The 13,197-nt window shown below is 38.9% G+C and overlaps 1 protein-coding gene and 1 long non-coding RNA gene across 3 annotated transcripts in view; one reads left to right on the top strand and one right to left on the bottom strand.

Moving 5' to 3' along the window:
* Positions 1-10,454, top strand: part of rnf130.L (ring finger protein 130 L homeolog) — a 142,854-nt gene extending 132,400 nt beyond the window's left edge. Inside the window, exon 8 of the mRNA XM_018252002.2 lies at positions 8,347-10,454. Within this exon, the coding sequence (XP_018107491.1) occupies positions 8,347-8,456 (110 nt within the window). The 3' untranslated portion in view covers positions 8,457-10,454. The remainder of the gene's footprint in view (positions 1-8,346) is intronic.
* Positions 1-13,197, bottom strand: part of LOC121401427 — a 109,640-nt gene that overhangs the window by 34,668 nt on the left and 61,775 nt on the right. The window lies entirely within an intron of this gene.

Genomic DNA, 13,197 nt, shown 5'->3' with positions numbered 1-13,197 from the left:
TTGTCTAATGATACAGCCATTAAGGAAGATCGAATCAATTCAGTTTTGAACTGAACTTAATTTAAAGCAGTAAGATATCATGTCCTATAGTTTCTTTTTTTTGTCTTTGCACTGACAAGGTGGTTTATATGCAAAGGATTGCAACAAAAATGAGTGAAAACATGAAGAATGGAACACAAGGATTAAGAGATTGTATCAGTTACAGGAAGTCCACTGTCTAAGAATTGATTCTGCCACCGATACCTAATCAATGGATTCCACTCCCAGCGTCCGACTGAATGAGGCCATTTATAGAAATATGTCGTTGTGTCCTCTGCTATATCATGTTTAGTTTTGAGAGGAGATTTGTTGTGGATGTGCTACAGTTTTAATTCTTAGCATATGAGTCAGGACCCCATATTGAATAGTGTGGCTCTCCATTATGCCTTAGAAAAGTCGATTTACAATAGAAAATAGATTAATTAAGGTACCAGTAGAAACCCCATTTTACATTTTTCAGGGGACCAGAAAACCACCATATTCTTCCCCGGTTCCCCATCTGCCCAGTCCGACCCTGCTCAGCATAAAGAAATGAATAAAGTGGCAGATAAACAATAGGTATCATTTGTCATAAATGGGGCAGAAAACAAGATATTCAGCTGGTGACCATTAGATCCCAAGAACAGAACATGATCCACATACAACTCTACTTGCTTCTGTTTAGATGATTTTATACTAAAAGTGACTTGAGGAATGGGTACAGTTAATTTCATTAAAGCTATGTAGATAGAGTCTGATATGAATCATAGGGGGGTGTAGCGTCCTGCAGCGGGTCGGTACCCACAAAAACCTGTGGTACCCTGTGGGTTGCAGGTAGAAGTTCCGGGTGCGGGTATAGACGCAGGTCGGCGGCTCTGCTGGTCGCGGGTCTTCTCAATAGCGATTTTTACTCCTTTTTTTCTGATCACGCCTACTTCCGATGATGTCACTTCCGGCTTACAATGACCGCACTTCCTGATTATTGATGGTCAGCGGGTCGTGGGTTGCGGATAAGGTACTTGCGGGTTCAAGCGGGTCCGGGTTGCGGATTGCAGGTTCCAAAAAATGGACCCACGCAGCATGAAGCTTTGTGTACAGTAAGTTCCCTCATCAGATTCAAAAGAAGGAAGTGTCAGGATCTATATATTTTGAGTGTTATCATGGGCCATGAGGAGTCTGACATCAATGGACTTACATGGCAGATCTGCTTGTCCTTTAATCATGCTCTAATCTAAGTCGAAAGGGCTTCTATTCACGGATATTACTGCACAACTGTATTAGATGGCAGAACAAGGCCCCTGTTTTGCATACATTTATGTTAATCTTTCTGTCATATCTAATCAGACAAGCCAAAGAGAAGAAATAAGGGGAGAAAAGTCAGAAATGTTCAGAGAAATTGTAAAAGAGACATAAGAAGAAGAAACAGGGACGTAACTAGATGTTATTGCCTCTTCAGTACCCAAACCACCTTAAAGGGGACCTGCCGCCAAAAAAATACTATTTCTATGACATTAGTCAAGCAAAATAAACTTTAATTACACTGTATAAATTATTTCAATCTTGTTTCCTTCAGTCTGGGAATTCATAATTCTAGCAAGCAGGCAGGAGCCATTTTGTGCACACTGTTATTATGGCAAGCCTTGTATTATCTCAGAATCTTGTTTGTGCACCAGAATGGGGGACCTGATGTCCATTCCCATGCACTGGCTACACAATTAAATGGTAAAGAGAACTGGGGGAATGTGGGGTGACATCTAGGAAGTGCAGCTCGAACTGACACGTCGCCATACCATGAAACGCATGCAACGTGTCGGATGTCCTGAGGATACAGGAAGTGAAGGAGAAATCACAGGTAAGAACTACATTTATCCGCTGTATCTTCATCCGACAGTCGGATAAATGTAGTTCTTACCTGTGATTTCTCCTTCACTTCCTGTATCCTCAGGACATCCAACACGTTGCAGGCGTTTCATGGTATGGCGACGTGTCAGTTCGAGCTGCTGCACAGTAGAGTTCTACCCTTAGGCATAGAGGAGGGGCAGGCAATCTTTGATTGACGGCTGAGATTTTTAAATGAGTTTACAACAGTTATGAATGCTATAATAAAAAAAAGAATTTGGATTTCATGTTTAATTTGAAAAGGACTTTTATTATACAGATTTTTATGTTGGGATGCCAGGTCCCCTTTAAAAATAATCTGGATGCTCATATTGAATTAAACAACTTCTAGTTAGGATCCCCACTGGGACTGACCACTGGGGGCTTGAAGCAGAGGCAGGGGGGGCTCAGCATGAAGGACATATAGAGGCAGATTTATTATTCTGTGTAAAAACAGCAGGATAATACACCACACATCACAAGGCTTTGCTGTGCAAAAAAAAAGGGGGAATCCCTTAACAAAGACTGGACCATTATGGATGGCTTGAACTAAAAGGGGTGGTTCGCCTTAAAGTTAACTTTTCATATGTTATAAAATTACCAAATCTAAGCAACTTTTCAATTGGTCTTCATTATTTATTTTTTATAGCTTTTGAATTATTTGCCTTCATCTTCTGACTCTTTACAGCTTTCAAATGGGGGTCACTGACCCCATCTAAAAAACAAATGCTCTGTAAGGCTACACATTTATTATTATTGCTTCTTTTTTATTACTCATCTTTCTATTCAGACCCTCTCCTATTCATATTCCAGTCTTTTGTTCAAATCAATGCATGATTGCTAGGGGAATTTGCCCCCTAGCAACCAGACAGTTGACATTGCAACCAGGAGAGCTGCTAAATAAAAAGCTAAATTACTCAAAAACCACAAATAATAAAAAATTAAACCCAATGGCAAATTGTCTCAGAAAATCAATCTCTACATCATACTAAAAGTCAATTTAAACCTTTAAAGCGGTGGTTCACCTTTACATTCACTTTTAGTGTGTTATAGACTGGCTACTTCTTTTTTTCAATTGGTCTTCATTTTTCATAGTTTTTAAATTATTTCTACTTCTGCTGAATCTTTCCAGCTTTCAAATGGGGGTCACTGACCCCGTCTAAACAACACATGCTCTGTAATGCTACAAATGTATTGTTAGTGCTACTATTTATTACTTTCTACTCAGGCCCTCTTATGCAAATCAGTGCATGGTTGCTGGGGTAATGTGGACCCTAGCAACCAGAGTGCTGAAACTGCAAACTGGAGAGCTGCTGAATAAAAAAAAAAAATAACTAAAAAAACTACAAATAATAAAAACCAATTGCCAGAAATGCTTTAGACATGAATATGCTCATAGAGCAGATCTCTGGGGATCCCTTGTTACTAACCAGTAGCAGGTGCAGGTTTCATGCACAGAATGTGTAGTCTGTTTAATACATTTCTTTCATTGGCATCCCTAGAGGTTACACATCAGTTGAAGACTATTGCATGCTCAGTGTTCTGTTCTTGATTAGTAAATTGGTCTGGGATATAAAAGCAAAATACAGGCTGATTATTTGACATTACATGTGCATAGCACCTGGAGATTTTCATTAAAATTTAATTTAATACTTTATTCAACTTTACATTCACTTTGATTATTTATTAGAATCAGCAATTCTAAGCAGCTTTTCAATTGACCTTCATTTTTTCTTTTTCCTAGTTTTCAATGATTTGCCTTCTTTTTCTGATTGTTTCCAGCTTTCAAATGAGGGTCACTGACCCCATCTAAAAAAACAAATGCTCCGTATGGCTACATATTAGTTGTATTGCTTTTTTATTACTCTGCTTTCTATGAATAGGTCCTCTCCTATTCATATTCCAGTCTCTTATTAAAATCAATGCATGGTTGCTAGGGTAATGTGGACCCTAGCTACTGAAACTGCAAACTGGAGAGTTGCTGAATAAGAAGCTAAATAACTCAAAAACTAAAAAATTAAAACCAGTTGCAAAGTGTCTCAGAATATCACTCTCTATGTCATACAAAAATGTAACTTTAATAGGTGAACAACCCTTTACCTTAATGACATATTAATTAATATCTAAACATCGATATTGTTGAGTGACATTTCTCAGGATCCACCACTGGTGTTGAACGGAGCCAAGTGTGCCTTACACTGTTATATGTATAACTTATAGAGCTTATTGAATGGAAAAGTGGTATGGGATGCGTTATCAGGAAACCCGTTATCCAGAAAGCTCCAAATTATGGAAGGGCAGTTTCCTATACACTCCATTTTATCTAGGGATGCACGGTATCCACTATTTTGGATTCGGCCAAACCCCTGAATCCTTTGCGAAAGATTCGGGCGAATATCGAACCAAATCCTAATTTGCATATGCAAATTAGGAGTGGGAAGGGAAAAACATTTTTTACTTCCTTGTTTTGTGACGAAAAGTCACAAGATTTCCCTCCCCGCCCATAATTTGTATATGCAAATTAGGACTCGGTTCGGCCGGGCAGAAGGATTCGGCCAAAACCAAATCCTGTTGAAAAAGACAGAATCCTGGCTGAATCCTGAACTGAATCCTGGATTCTATGTATCCCTAATTTTATACAAATAATCCAAGTTTTTAAAAATGATTTCTTTTTCTCTGTAATAATAAAACAGTACCTTGTACTTGATCCCAACTAAGATATAATTAATCCTTATTTGAAGCAAGACCAGCCTACTGGGTTTATTTAATGTTTACAGGATTTTCCAGTAGACTTAAGGTCCAAATTATGGAAAGATCCATTATCCACAAAACCCCAGGTCCCGAGCATTTTGGATAACAGGTCCCATACCTGTATTGAAGATTTTTACATACATATTATAGTGCCATTATTTTCTTTACAGTTTAAAAACAGCCCCTTGAAACAAATGCATTTCCATGTGGTTTTTATAGTGTTCTATTATCAACCTGACTGCACCGAGACATCTAATAACCCCAGAAAGAGAGGAACTTGTGCAACGTCTCCAAGGATTTGGCAGCAGTTAGCAGAATATTCATTTTCAGGCTGATCTAGGTGACCTCTAGATGGAATTTCTAGAACAGTGTTACATTATCAGACTTTTGGAGCCAGGCTCTGGTTGTACGTAGGATCGTGTATTACAGATTCCTGTATACAAGTGTTTTTTTACACTTTCTATAAATGTGCAGAAGGGATTTTAGCAGAATCTGTTATTTCTGTGCTGATTTAGTTTGTGGCATAACTAGATATCACTGGGCCCCACAGCAAATTATTTTTAAGGCCCCTAAAATGTCTAGAGATTGACATATTTTACCAATATTTATTGAAATTGTACAGGTATGGGATCAGTTATTTGGAAACCTGTAATCCAGAAAGCTCAGAATTACGGAAAGGTCATCTCCCATGGACTCCATTTAATCCAAATTTTCTTTAAAATGATTTCCTTTTTCTCTGTAATAATACAACAGTAGCTTGCACTTGATCCAAACTAAGATATAATTAATACTTATTGGAAGCAAAACCAGCCTATTGGGTTTATTTAATGTTTACATGATTTTCTATAGACTAATAGACTTTGGGCTTGTATAAGTCCTTAAGGTATGAAGATCCAAATTGCGGAAAGATCCGTTACCCGGAAAATGCCAGGTCCCGATCATTCTGGAGAATAGGTCCAATATCTGAATTAGGTCCCCTAACCCTCCTGGGTCCCCCTGTAGCTGCAGGGTCTGCTTCCTCTGTAGTAACACCCCTGTTCATAGGACTGGCCGCAATTCTACTATACAAGCCATTAAATGTAGAGATGCCCAAAATGCCATAAAGAGTGGCTCATTCTTCTTTAAAGGAGAAGGAAAGGATTAAATTAAGGAAGCTTTATCAGAAAGGTCTCTATAAATACACCAGTTAACCCTCAAAGTAATGCTGCTCTGAGTCCTCTGTCATAAGAAACACCACATTTCTTTCCTTCTATTGTGTATACATGGGCTTCTGTATCAGACTTCCTTCTTTCAGCTTAAACCTCCTTGCCCCGGGCGTGAGCATGCTCAGTTTGCTCCTCTTCCCCCCCCCGCTGTAATCTGAGCCCAGAGCTATAAGTGAGCAGGGAGAGACTCAGGCAGGAAGTGATGTCACACCAAGCTAATACTTCAGCTGCTATCCTAAACAAACAGAGAGTTTCTAGAGCTGTTTACTCAGGTATGGTAAAACATTCTGCAGAATAAATATAGCATTCTAGCTTGCACTATTGCAGCTAATCTATTGGCAATAAAATCCGTAGCTTTCCTTTTCCTTTAATGAAGTTATTTGTAATGAGGCATCTCTGAAACCGTGCAGTCTCCTGGCTTTATTTAGCATGTGCAGCTGCATAAAATTGTAACTGTATCCCAAATAATTGATCGGAATAATGTAGAAGTCACAAAAAAAGCAAATTGCAGTTCCTATATGAGATTAACCAATGTTTTCTGGTTTGAGTGGAGGGGGTAGGATGTGCTGATAAATTGAATTTTGTTTCATTGTCAGCTGCAATAATGAGATAAGCGATTCTTCTGTTGGTACTTATATTTTATACTTTGGCCGTTCTGCTAATTTGTAAATACAGGAAGAGAGGCCCTTAAACGAACAGTAACACCAAAAAATGTAAGTGTTTTAAAGTAATGAAAATATCGTGTACTGTTGCCCTGCACTGATAAAAAAAAGATCTGTTTGCTGCAGAAACACTACTATAATTCATATAAACAAGCTGCTGTGGAGCAATGGCGGAAATTGAAAAACAGCTATATGGCACAGGATAACTAATGGATAACAGATAACACCATTAGACAGACAGAGCTTATCTTCTATCTGCTGTGTAACTTGAGCTTTTTCTCCTTTGAATGGCTGCCCCCATTGCTACACAGTAGCTCATTTATATAAACAATAGTAGTGTTTCTAAAGCAAACACACCAATTTTACCAGTGCAGGGCAACACTGCATTATATTTTCATTACTTTAAAACACTTTTATTTTTTGACATTACTGTTCCTTTAACCTGGTGGCACATGTTTTTCTTGTGGGCACATCTCAGCTGGTGGAGAAAGCCACATATTGCCCAGCAAGCAGATGCTTTTGAATCTGTCCCTTACTTACACTACATGGTGGATACAAGGGCTGATGACAAATGGGACCAAAGCACATATCCAGCCACGTCCCAATGTTTCATTATATATAATCTGTGGCCTTTTAGATGTAATCTGTTCCTGTTAAATCTAAGGATTTAAAGGGGTGTGTCAGTGTTAAGTACATTATAGAATGGCCAGTTCTAAGCAACTTTTCAATTGGTCTTCATTTTCATTTTTTATTTTTATAGTTTTTCTCAGTTATCTGCCTTTTTATTCTGACTCTTTCCAGCTTTCAAATAGGGGTCACTGACCCCATTTAAAAAAAAATGCCCTGTAAGGCTACAAGTTTATTGTTACTTCTACTTTGTATAACTCTTTCTATGCAGGCCTCTCCTATTTATATTTCAGTATTTTATGAATAGGAATTTGTACCCTAGTAACCAGATTGCTGAAATTGCAAACTGGAGAGCTGCTGAATAAAAAGCTAAATAACTCAAAAACCCCAAATAATAAAAAATGAAAACCAATTGCAAATTGTCTCAGAATATCACTCTTTGTAACAATTTCAAGATAAGCAAATAAGTAATTGTAACAATATAAGCTTAAGGCAGGGGCACACAGGGAGATTTGTCGCCTGGGGACTAATCGCCTCTTCTGCGGGGCGACAATCTCCCCGAACTGCCTTCCCCCTGCTAAAATGAAAAATCGCCTTCGCCAATGCACTCGCGGCACTTCGATTTCTGAAGTCGCCTAAAGTTTCCTCGTGAGGCAACTTCGGAAATGGAAGCGCCGCAAGTGCCATTGTTTTTCTTCTTTTTTTTTTTATAATTAGTTGGTTTTGAGTTGGCCTCTTAGCTTTTTATTAAGCAGCTCTCTAGTTTCAGCAATCTGGTTGCTAGTGTCTTAAATGACTTTAGTTATCATGCCCTGATCTGAATAAGAGACTGGAATGTGAATGGGAGAGGCCTGAATAGAAAGACAAATAATACAAAGTAGCAATAATAATAGATTTGTAGCCTTACAAAGCATTTGTTTTCTTTAGATGGGTTCAGTGACCCCCCCCCCCTTTGAAGGCTGGGCACATACTTTAAAAAAAAACGATAAAAAATTAACAGACAAATTGAAAAGTTGCTTAGAATTGGCTCTTCAATAAAATACTAGCTTAAAGGTAAACCATCCCTTGCGCCTGTTCTTGTTCATGTTACAGATGGATTTTTGAAGCCTACATTGTGCTTTTATGTTATAAAGCTAAAAAGTAGTATTTATTTTTGGGAGGAATAAACTGAAGTGAACTAACATGTTGTTTTGTGACTTTTCCAGGTAGCCTCTTCTTTCACCGTAACTCACTATCCCCCCGGAGCCTGGGCTATGAGACGGAGTTATCCACCATCGAACCTTCTCTCGACATTTACGACGAGAACAAGACTTGAGTTGTTACTTGATCTGTTCTTCTATCAGATGCCCCACCATAATAACTGTCTCCTCTTATCCCCATCCTGCCATCATCCCTACTTTATTAACTGTCCTGATGTGTGTCCTCTGTCTCCAGTGATGAGCCCAACGTCAAAAGCACATTGTCCTTTCCTGCCAACGAATTGGGAAGCAGCTTTAAAATCTGGGAGCACTAGATCACGTTGAATTTTGTGCATGGAAAAGCACAAAAGAAACCAGAGGAAAAACGAGAAAAAAAAATTGTGATAGAATCACTTCTGGGAAACTGCTATAACCTATTTATCACGGCAGAGCTGCAAAGGCGGGGAGAGGCCTTTAAATATACACTCTGTCATTCCTCATGTTCTTTGACATTGTACATCTCTAATAGTTGGACCACCAATAACGAGCTTTTTTGGGTATATTCGTTTTAAAAAGACCAAAGGTTCTTCATGAACCCAATAGCCTGTTTTCAACCAGCCTGGCAGTTAGTGTTGTTAGGACAGTGTGCCGTTAATTTCACCTTTTTTTTTGTTCAATGCAGTATTAATAATAGAACAATAACAAAAGCAGAGGTGCAATGAGCAGGCATCAGGCTAAAAACACACTGGCCAATCAAACTATTTTCCTTTCTACTGTATTTTGTGACTTGTAAACTGCACAATGAACCACTTTATTTGTTCTTGCCATGCAGTATGGATGTAAGTGCAATCAAGAGGATACTGATTTTTTTTTTGTCTACGGAGCTGAGGGCAATGTAGAACTTGGCCTATTCTTTAATGAGATGGAAGGATCATGCTGAGAGCAGCACAAAACCATTTCTGGCCAATGCCAATGGCAGATCTTTGTGTTGTCGCTTGCAATGCTGACATTCTTTTCCCAAAAGGCAATATAGTGACACACTGCGTGCAGGAGCTCCAAGACGTTTGTATCCGCTTGCCATTCAGTAACAAGAGCTATATTTTAAGGCCTAGGTTACACAACATGGCTGTGTCCAGGAAGTAATCTAGAAGCTGTTGTAATGACCACTTTTCATTGTGGTTCCTGAAAAGGTGATATTTTCACAGCTCACCGTAACAGTAGTAAAATAGGTTACCACTGTGAAAAAGATAGAGGCTTCAGCGAGTGCTGGGAGGGGTTTCTCAGCGGAGAGATGCTTGCTTACAAATGGCTTGATACGGTGTGTAATCATTTACAGCATTGCTCCATGACTGGAAAGCTCACGGTGGAGTGAGGTGGGAGTAGCAAGGATAACCATTACCGACCTTGTTATTCAGCAATTACCTGCCAGTTGAGCAGCAGTCCTTCATGGAAGGAACTTGGGAACTGCCATAAATGGAAATTCATTGAACTCTTTTAACCAGTACCCTGTCATTTAGCAGTACGTTTCTATTTAAAGGGAAACCAGAAGCCTCTTAATAGTAGTCATTATATTTAATACCATTATGTTAGCCAGTACACGATTTATCCATGAAAATTTTTTTGTGTATGTTGACAACTGACATGATGCTTCCTTCAGATGCAGAATCCTCCACAGACCTTTGAACAACACGATTTTGTGGGCAATAGGTTAGAATCGAAGGGGGATATTTATCAAAGGTAAAGTGCTAGGGTAGAACTACACGGACGACTTCTATGCGTTTTCGGATCCGACGTGCTGCGCCAAAACGCAGGCGTCAAATCGGATGCAACGGAAAATAAGGTAAGCAATAGCAATGTCGGATGGTGTTGCAGCGTTCATCTGACAGTTTTGATGCAGCACATTTTTGGCGCAGCGTGTTGGATCCGCCGAAAACGCACTGAAGTCGTCCATGTAGTTCTACCCTTAAGAGTTTTTTCTCGAATGTATCATATTTAAGAAAGAACTGAAATGGCAAAAACCTGCGAGTTTGAGTCCCAAAAACTCGAATTAATCAAGTTTTCAGCGAAAAAAACTTGAATCGCTAGAGTTTTTGGGCAAAACCCTCCGAAGAAAAAGCTCAAACCATCCTCAAATGGTTCAAGGGACCTCTGCCATTGACTTCTACATAACCTCGAAAAGGTTTTAGATGGCGTATTTTCACATTCCAGCTATTTCCAGGGTAGGGGTATAATAAATCTGGAATATGAGTTGTTTTTTTTTTTAAAGAAAACAAATTATTCAAAGTTTTTTTAACCCAAAAATGTGCATTTTTACCAAAAAATACTTGAAATGTTGTGGAAAAAACAACTCAAACCCCTACTAAATCTTATCAGCTATAAGATATAGTGAATAAAGTACCCCCTCTTGTAAAATATAAAGATATTATAAGTTACCGAGGAGTTTCATGACCCTATAAAAACACGAGGCCGAAGGCCGAGTGTTTTTATACAGGTCATGGAACTCCGAGGTAACTTATAATATCCTCATATTTTACAACTGGGGGTACTTTATTTATTATAATACACAAATTTTAGTGAGTCATGTGACAGAAATGGCATCACTACTCACCGTTTATAACTGATGACATCACTACTCACCGTTTATAAGGATATAATTTACAAGATATTCATGGCTTTTGTGTATTATATAGGAATTAGTGATGTGTGGGCCGACCTGATACCCGGGTTCGGGTCGACCTCGCACTTCTCCTCGCCACCTTCAAATGCCGACTTCCGGTTTTATAGTCTTGCGTCTGCTCGCCCCGCCCCTTTTGTGACGTAATCGGCAGAGCGGGTCTATAAAAGGACCCCGGAAGCACGGGTGCGGGCGGGAGCCGGCTGGAGCAGGGCGGGTTAGGGTCAGGTGCGGGTCAGGATAACCTTGACCCGCATATCACTAGTAGGAATAGAAATATGCAGAGAAGGAATGTTTCTTGGGTACAAGACACTTTACTGTGGCTTTGGATAATGAAAAATGATGAACAGTGCTGGTAGAGTAGAATTTCATTTTAAGATATCGCACCTTATTAAAAAATATATATATAATAATGTCAAGTACTAAGCTGTGGCAACTGTAGACACATCAATTTTATAATAACAATACATGTCTTGCAACTAGAAGGTCATTTACAATGCCCAATCTGGGCACATGCAATCTCCAGCAAAATGGCTCCATCCAATGATCATGGTGGTGCAATGTGCTGCTGATTTCACATAAAAGGGGTTTTATTTCTTTCCTTTTGTTCTGTGCCACCTATAGAGGGTACGAAGAGTTGCAGGAATCTCGCTTACCCCGTGGCAGAATCTACCTACTGTAAATGTTCCTACTGAAATGGGAATGTTCTGATTTGTGGATCAGAAAAGGGGTTGGGGTTTGCAAGGAATTAGGAGAGGTTTGAAATGGAAATAGGCCATTGTTGGATCTATGTAGGAACAACCATGGCAGATTGTAGACATGACCTAAAGTTTGGGTACTTTCTAATGATGACTTCTGGTGAATAAAAAAAGGATCATCCATTGTGATCTAAAGGTCAACATTTGTGTAAAATTCAGTTGTACAATTGCCATGCATGAGAGCATCCAGACTTGCAATGGCTCTAATATATAAACCTGAGACAAAATCTGAGGATGCTGGGAGATATTTCTGGGCATGCTGAGCCATGTAGAGCTTCAAGTCTTATGTTTAGGCTACTTGCACATGAATGTGATGGTACCATCTGCTCTCATTCTCACAGTCACATCTGGTGATATCTACCCCGTGACTTTCTATGGGGTCACCCACAAGCAGTTTTCAGTTGTATTCTTGCTCATAATAACACTAGGTGGAACAAAATAGGCCCTTCTGAAAAGCCAACCAGCCTCTGGTGCGCTTTATATGCCTTTTTATTTAGCGAAAAACCAGTTTATAAAGAGCAGTACAGGTAACAGATCTTTCCATAATTTGGATCTTCTACTAGAAAATCGTGTAAACATTAAATAACCTCAATAGGCTGGTTTTGCCTCCAATAAGGATTAATTATATCTTATTTGGGATCAAGTACAAGCTACTGTTTTATTATTACAGAGAAAAGGGAAATCGTTTTTAAAATTCCTTATAATGGAGTCTATTTGAGAAGGCTTTTCTGTAATTCGGAGCTTTCTGGATAACTGGTTTCCAAATAATGGATCCCATACCTGTATTGAAACTGCCTTAATCTCTTATTAAACCAATCTCTATATGACTTTGTATATGAGTAGTGGGTCAGGTGGTCAACATTCCGAGGTAATGTGGGGGGTACAAACCAGGCCTGTTCTAGGGATAATGGACATAGGACTGCTGCTTGAAACTGGGTAAATGCCAGCCTCCATTTATATGCGCAAAATGGTAAATAAAGCCAAACCTGGAAAATAAACAACATGTACAATTTACACTAGTTTGTCTTTATTGCTTTTCTAGCAAACCATCATTATTTAGTATTGTAGGGAGCCTGCTCCAACTCCAAATCTATATCTATCTATATATATATTTGTCTGAATCCTAAAAATCATGTGACTTTCCGTCAAGTTTTTAATTATTTGCCGCCTTCTGACAATTTCCAGCTTTCAAATGGGGGGTCACTGACCCCATCTAAAAAAACATGCTCTGTAAGGCTACACATTGTTATTGCTACTTTTTATTACTCATCTTTCTATTCAGACCTCTCCTATTCATATTCCAGTGTCATATTCAAATCAATGCATGGTTGCTAGGGACATTTGCACCCTACCAACCAGGTTGCTGAAATTGCAAAATGGAGAGCTGCTTTATAAAAATCTTAAATAACTCAAAAACCACAAATAAGGAAAAATGAAAATCAGCTG

This window comes from Xenopus laevis, chromosome 3L (genome assembly GCF_017654675.1).
Source record: "Xenopus laevis strain J_2021 chromosome 3L, Xenopus_laevis_v10.1, whole genome shotgun sequence".
Lineage (NCBI taxonomy): Eukaryota > Metazoa > Chordata > Amphibia > Anura > Pipidae > Xenopus > Xenopus laevis.
The sequence above is the reverse complement of the archived record's forward strand: the minus strand, read 5'-3'. Positions and strand labels throughout refer to the sequence as shown.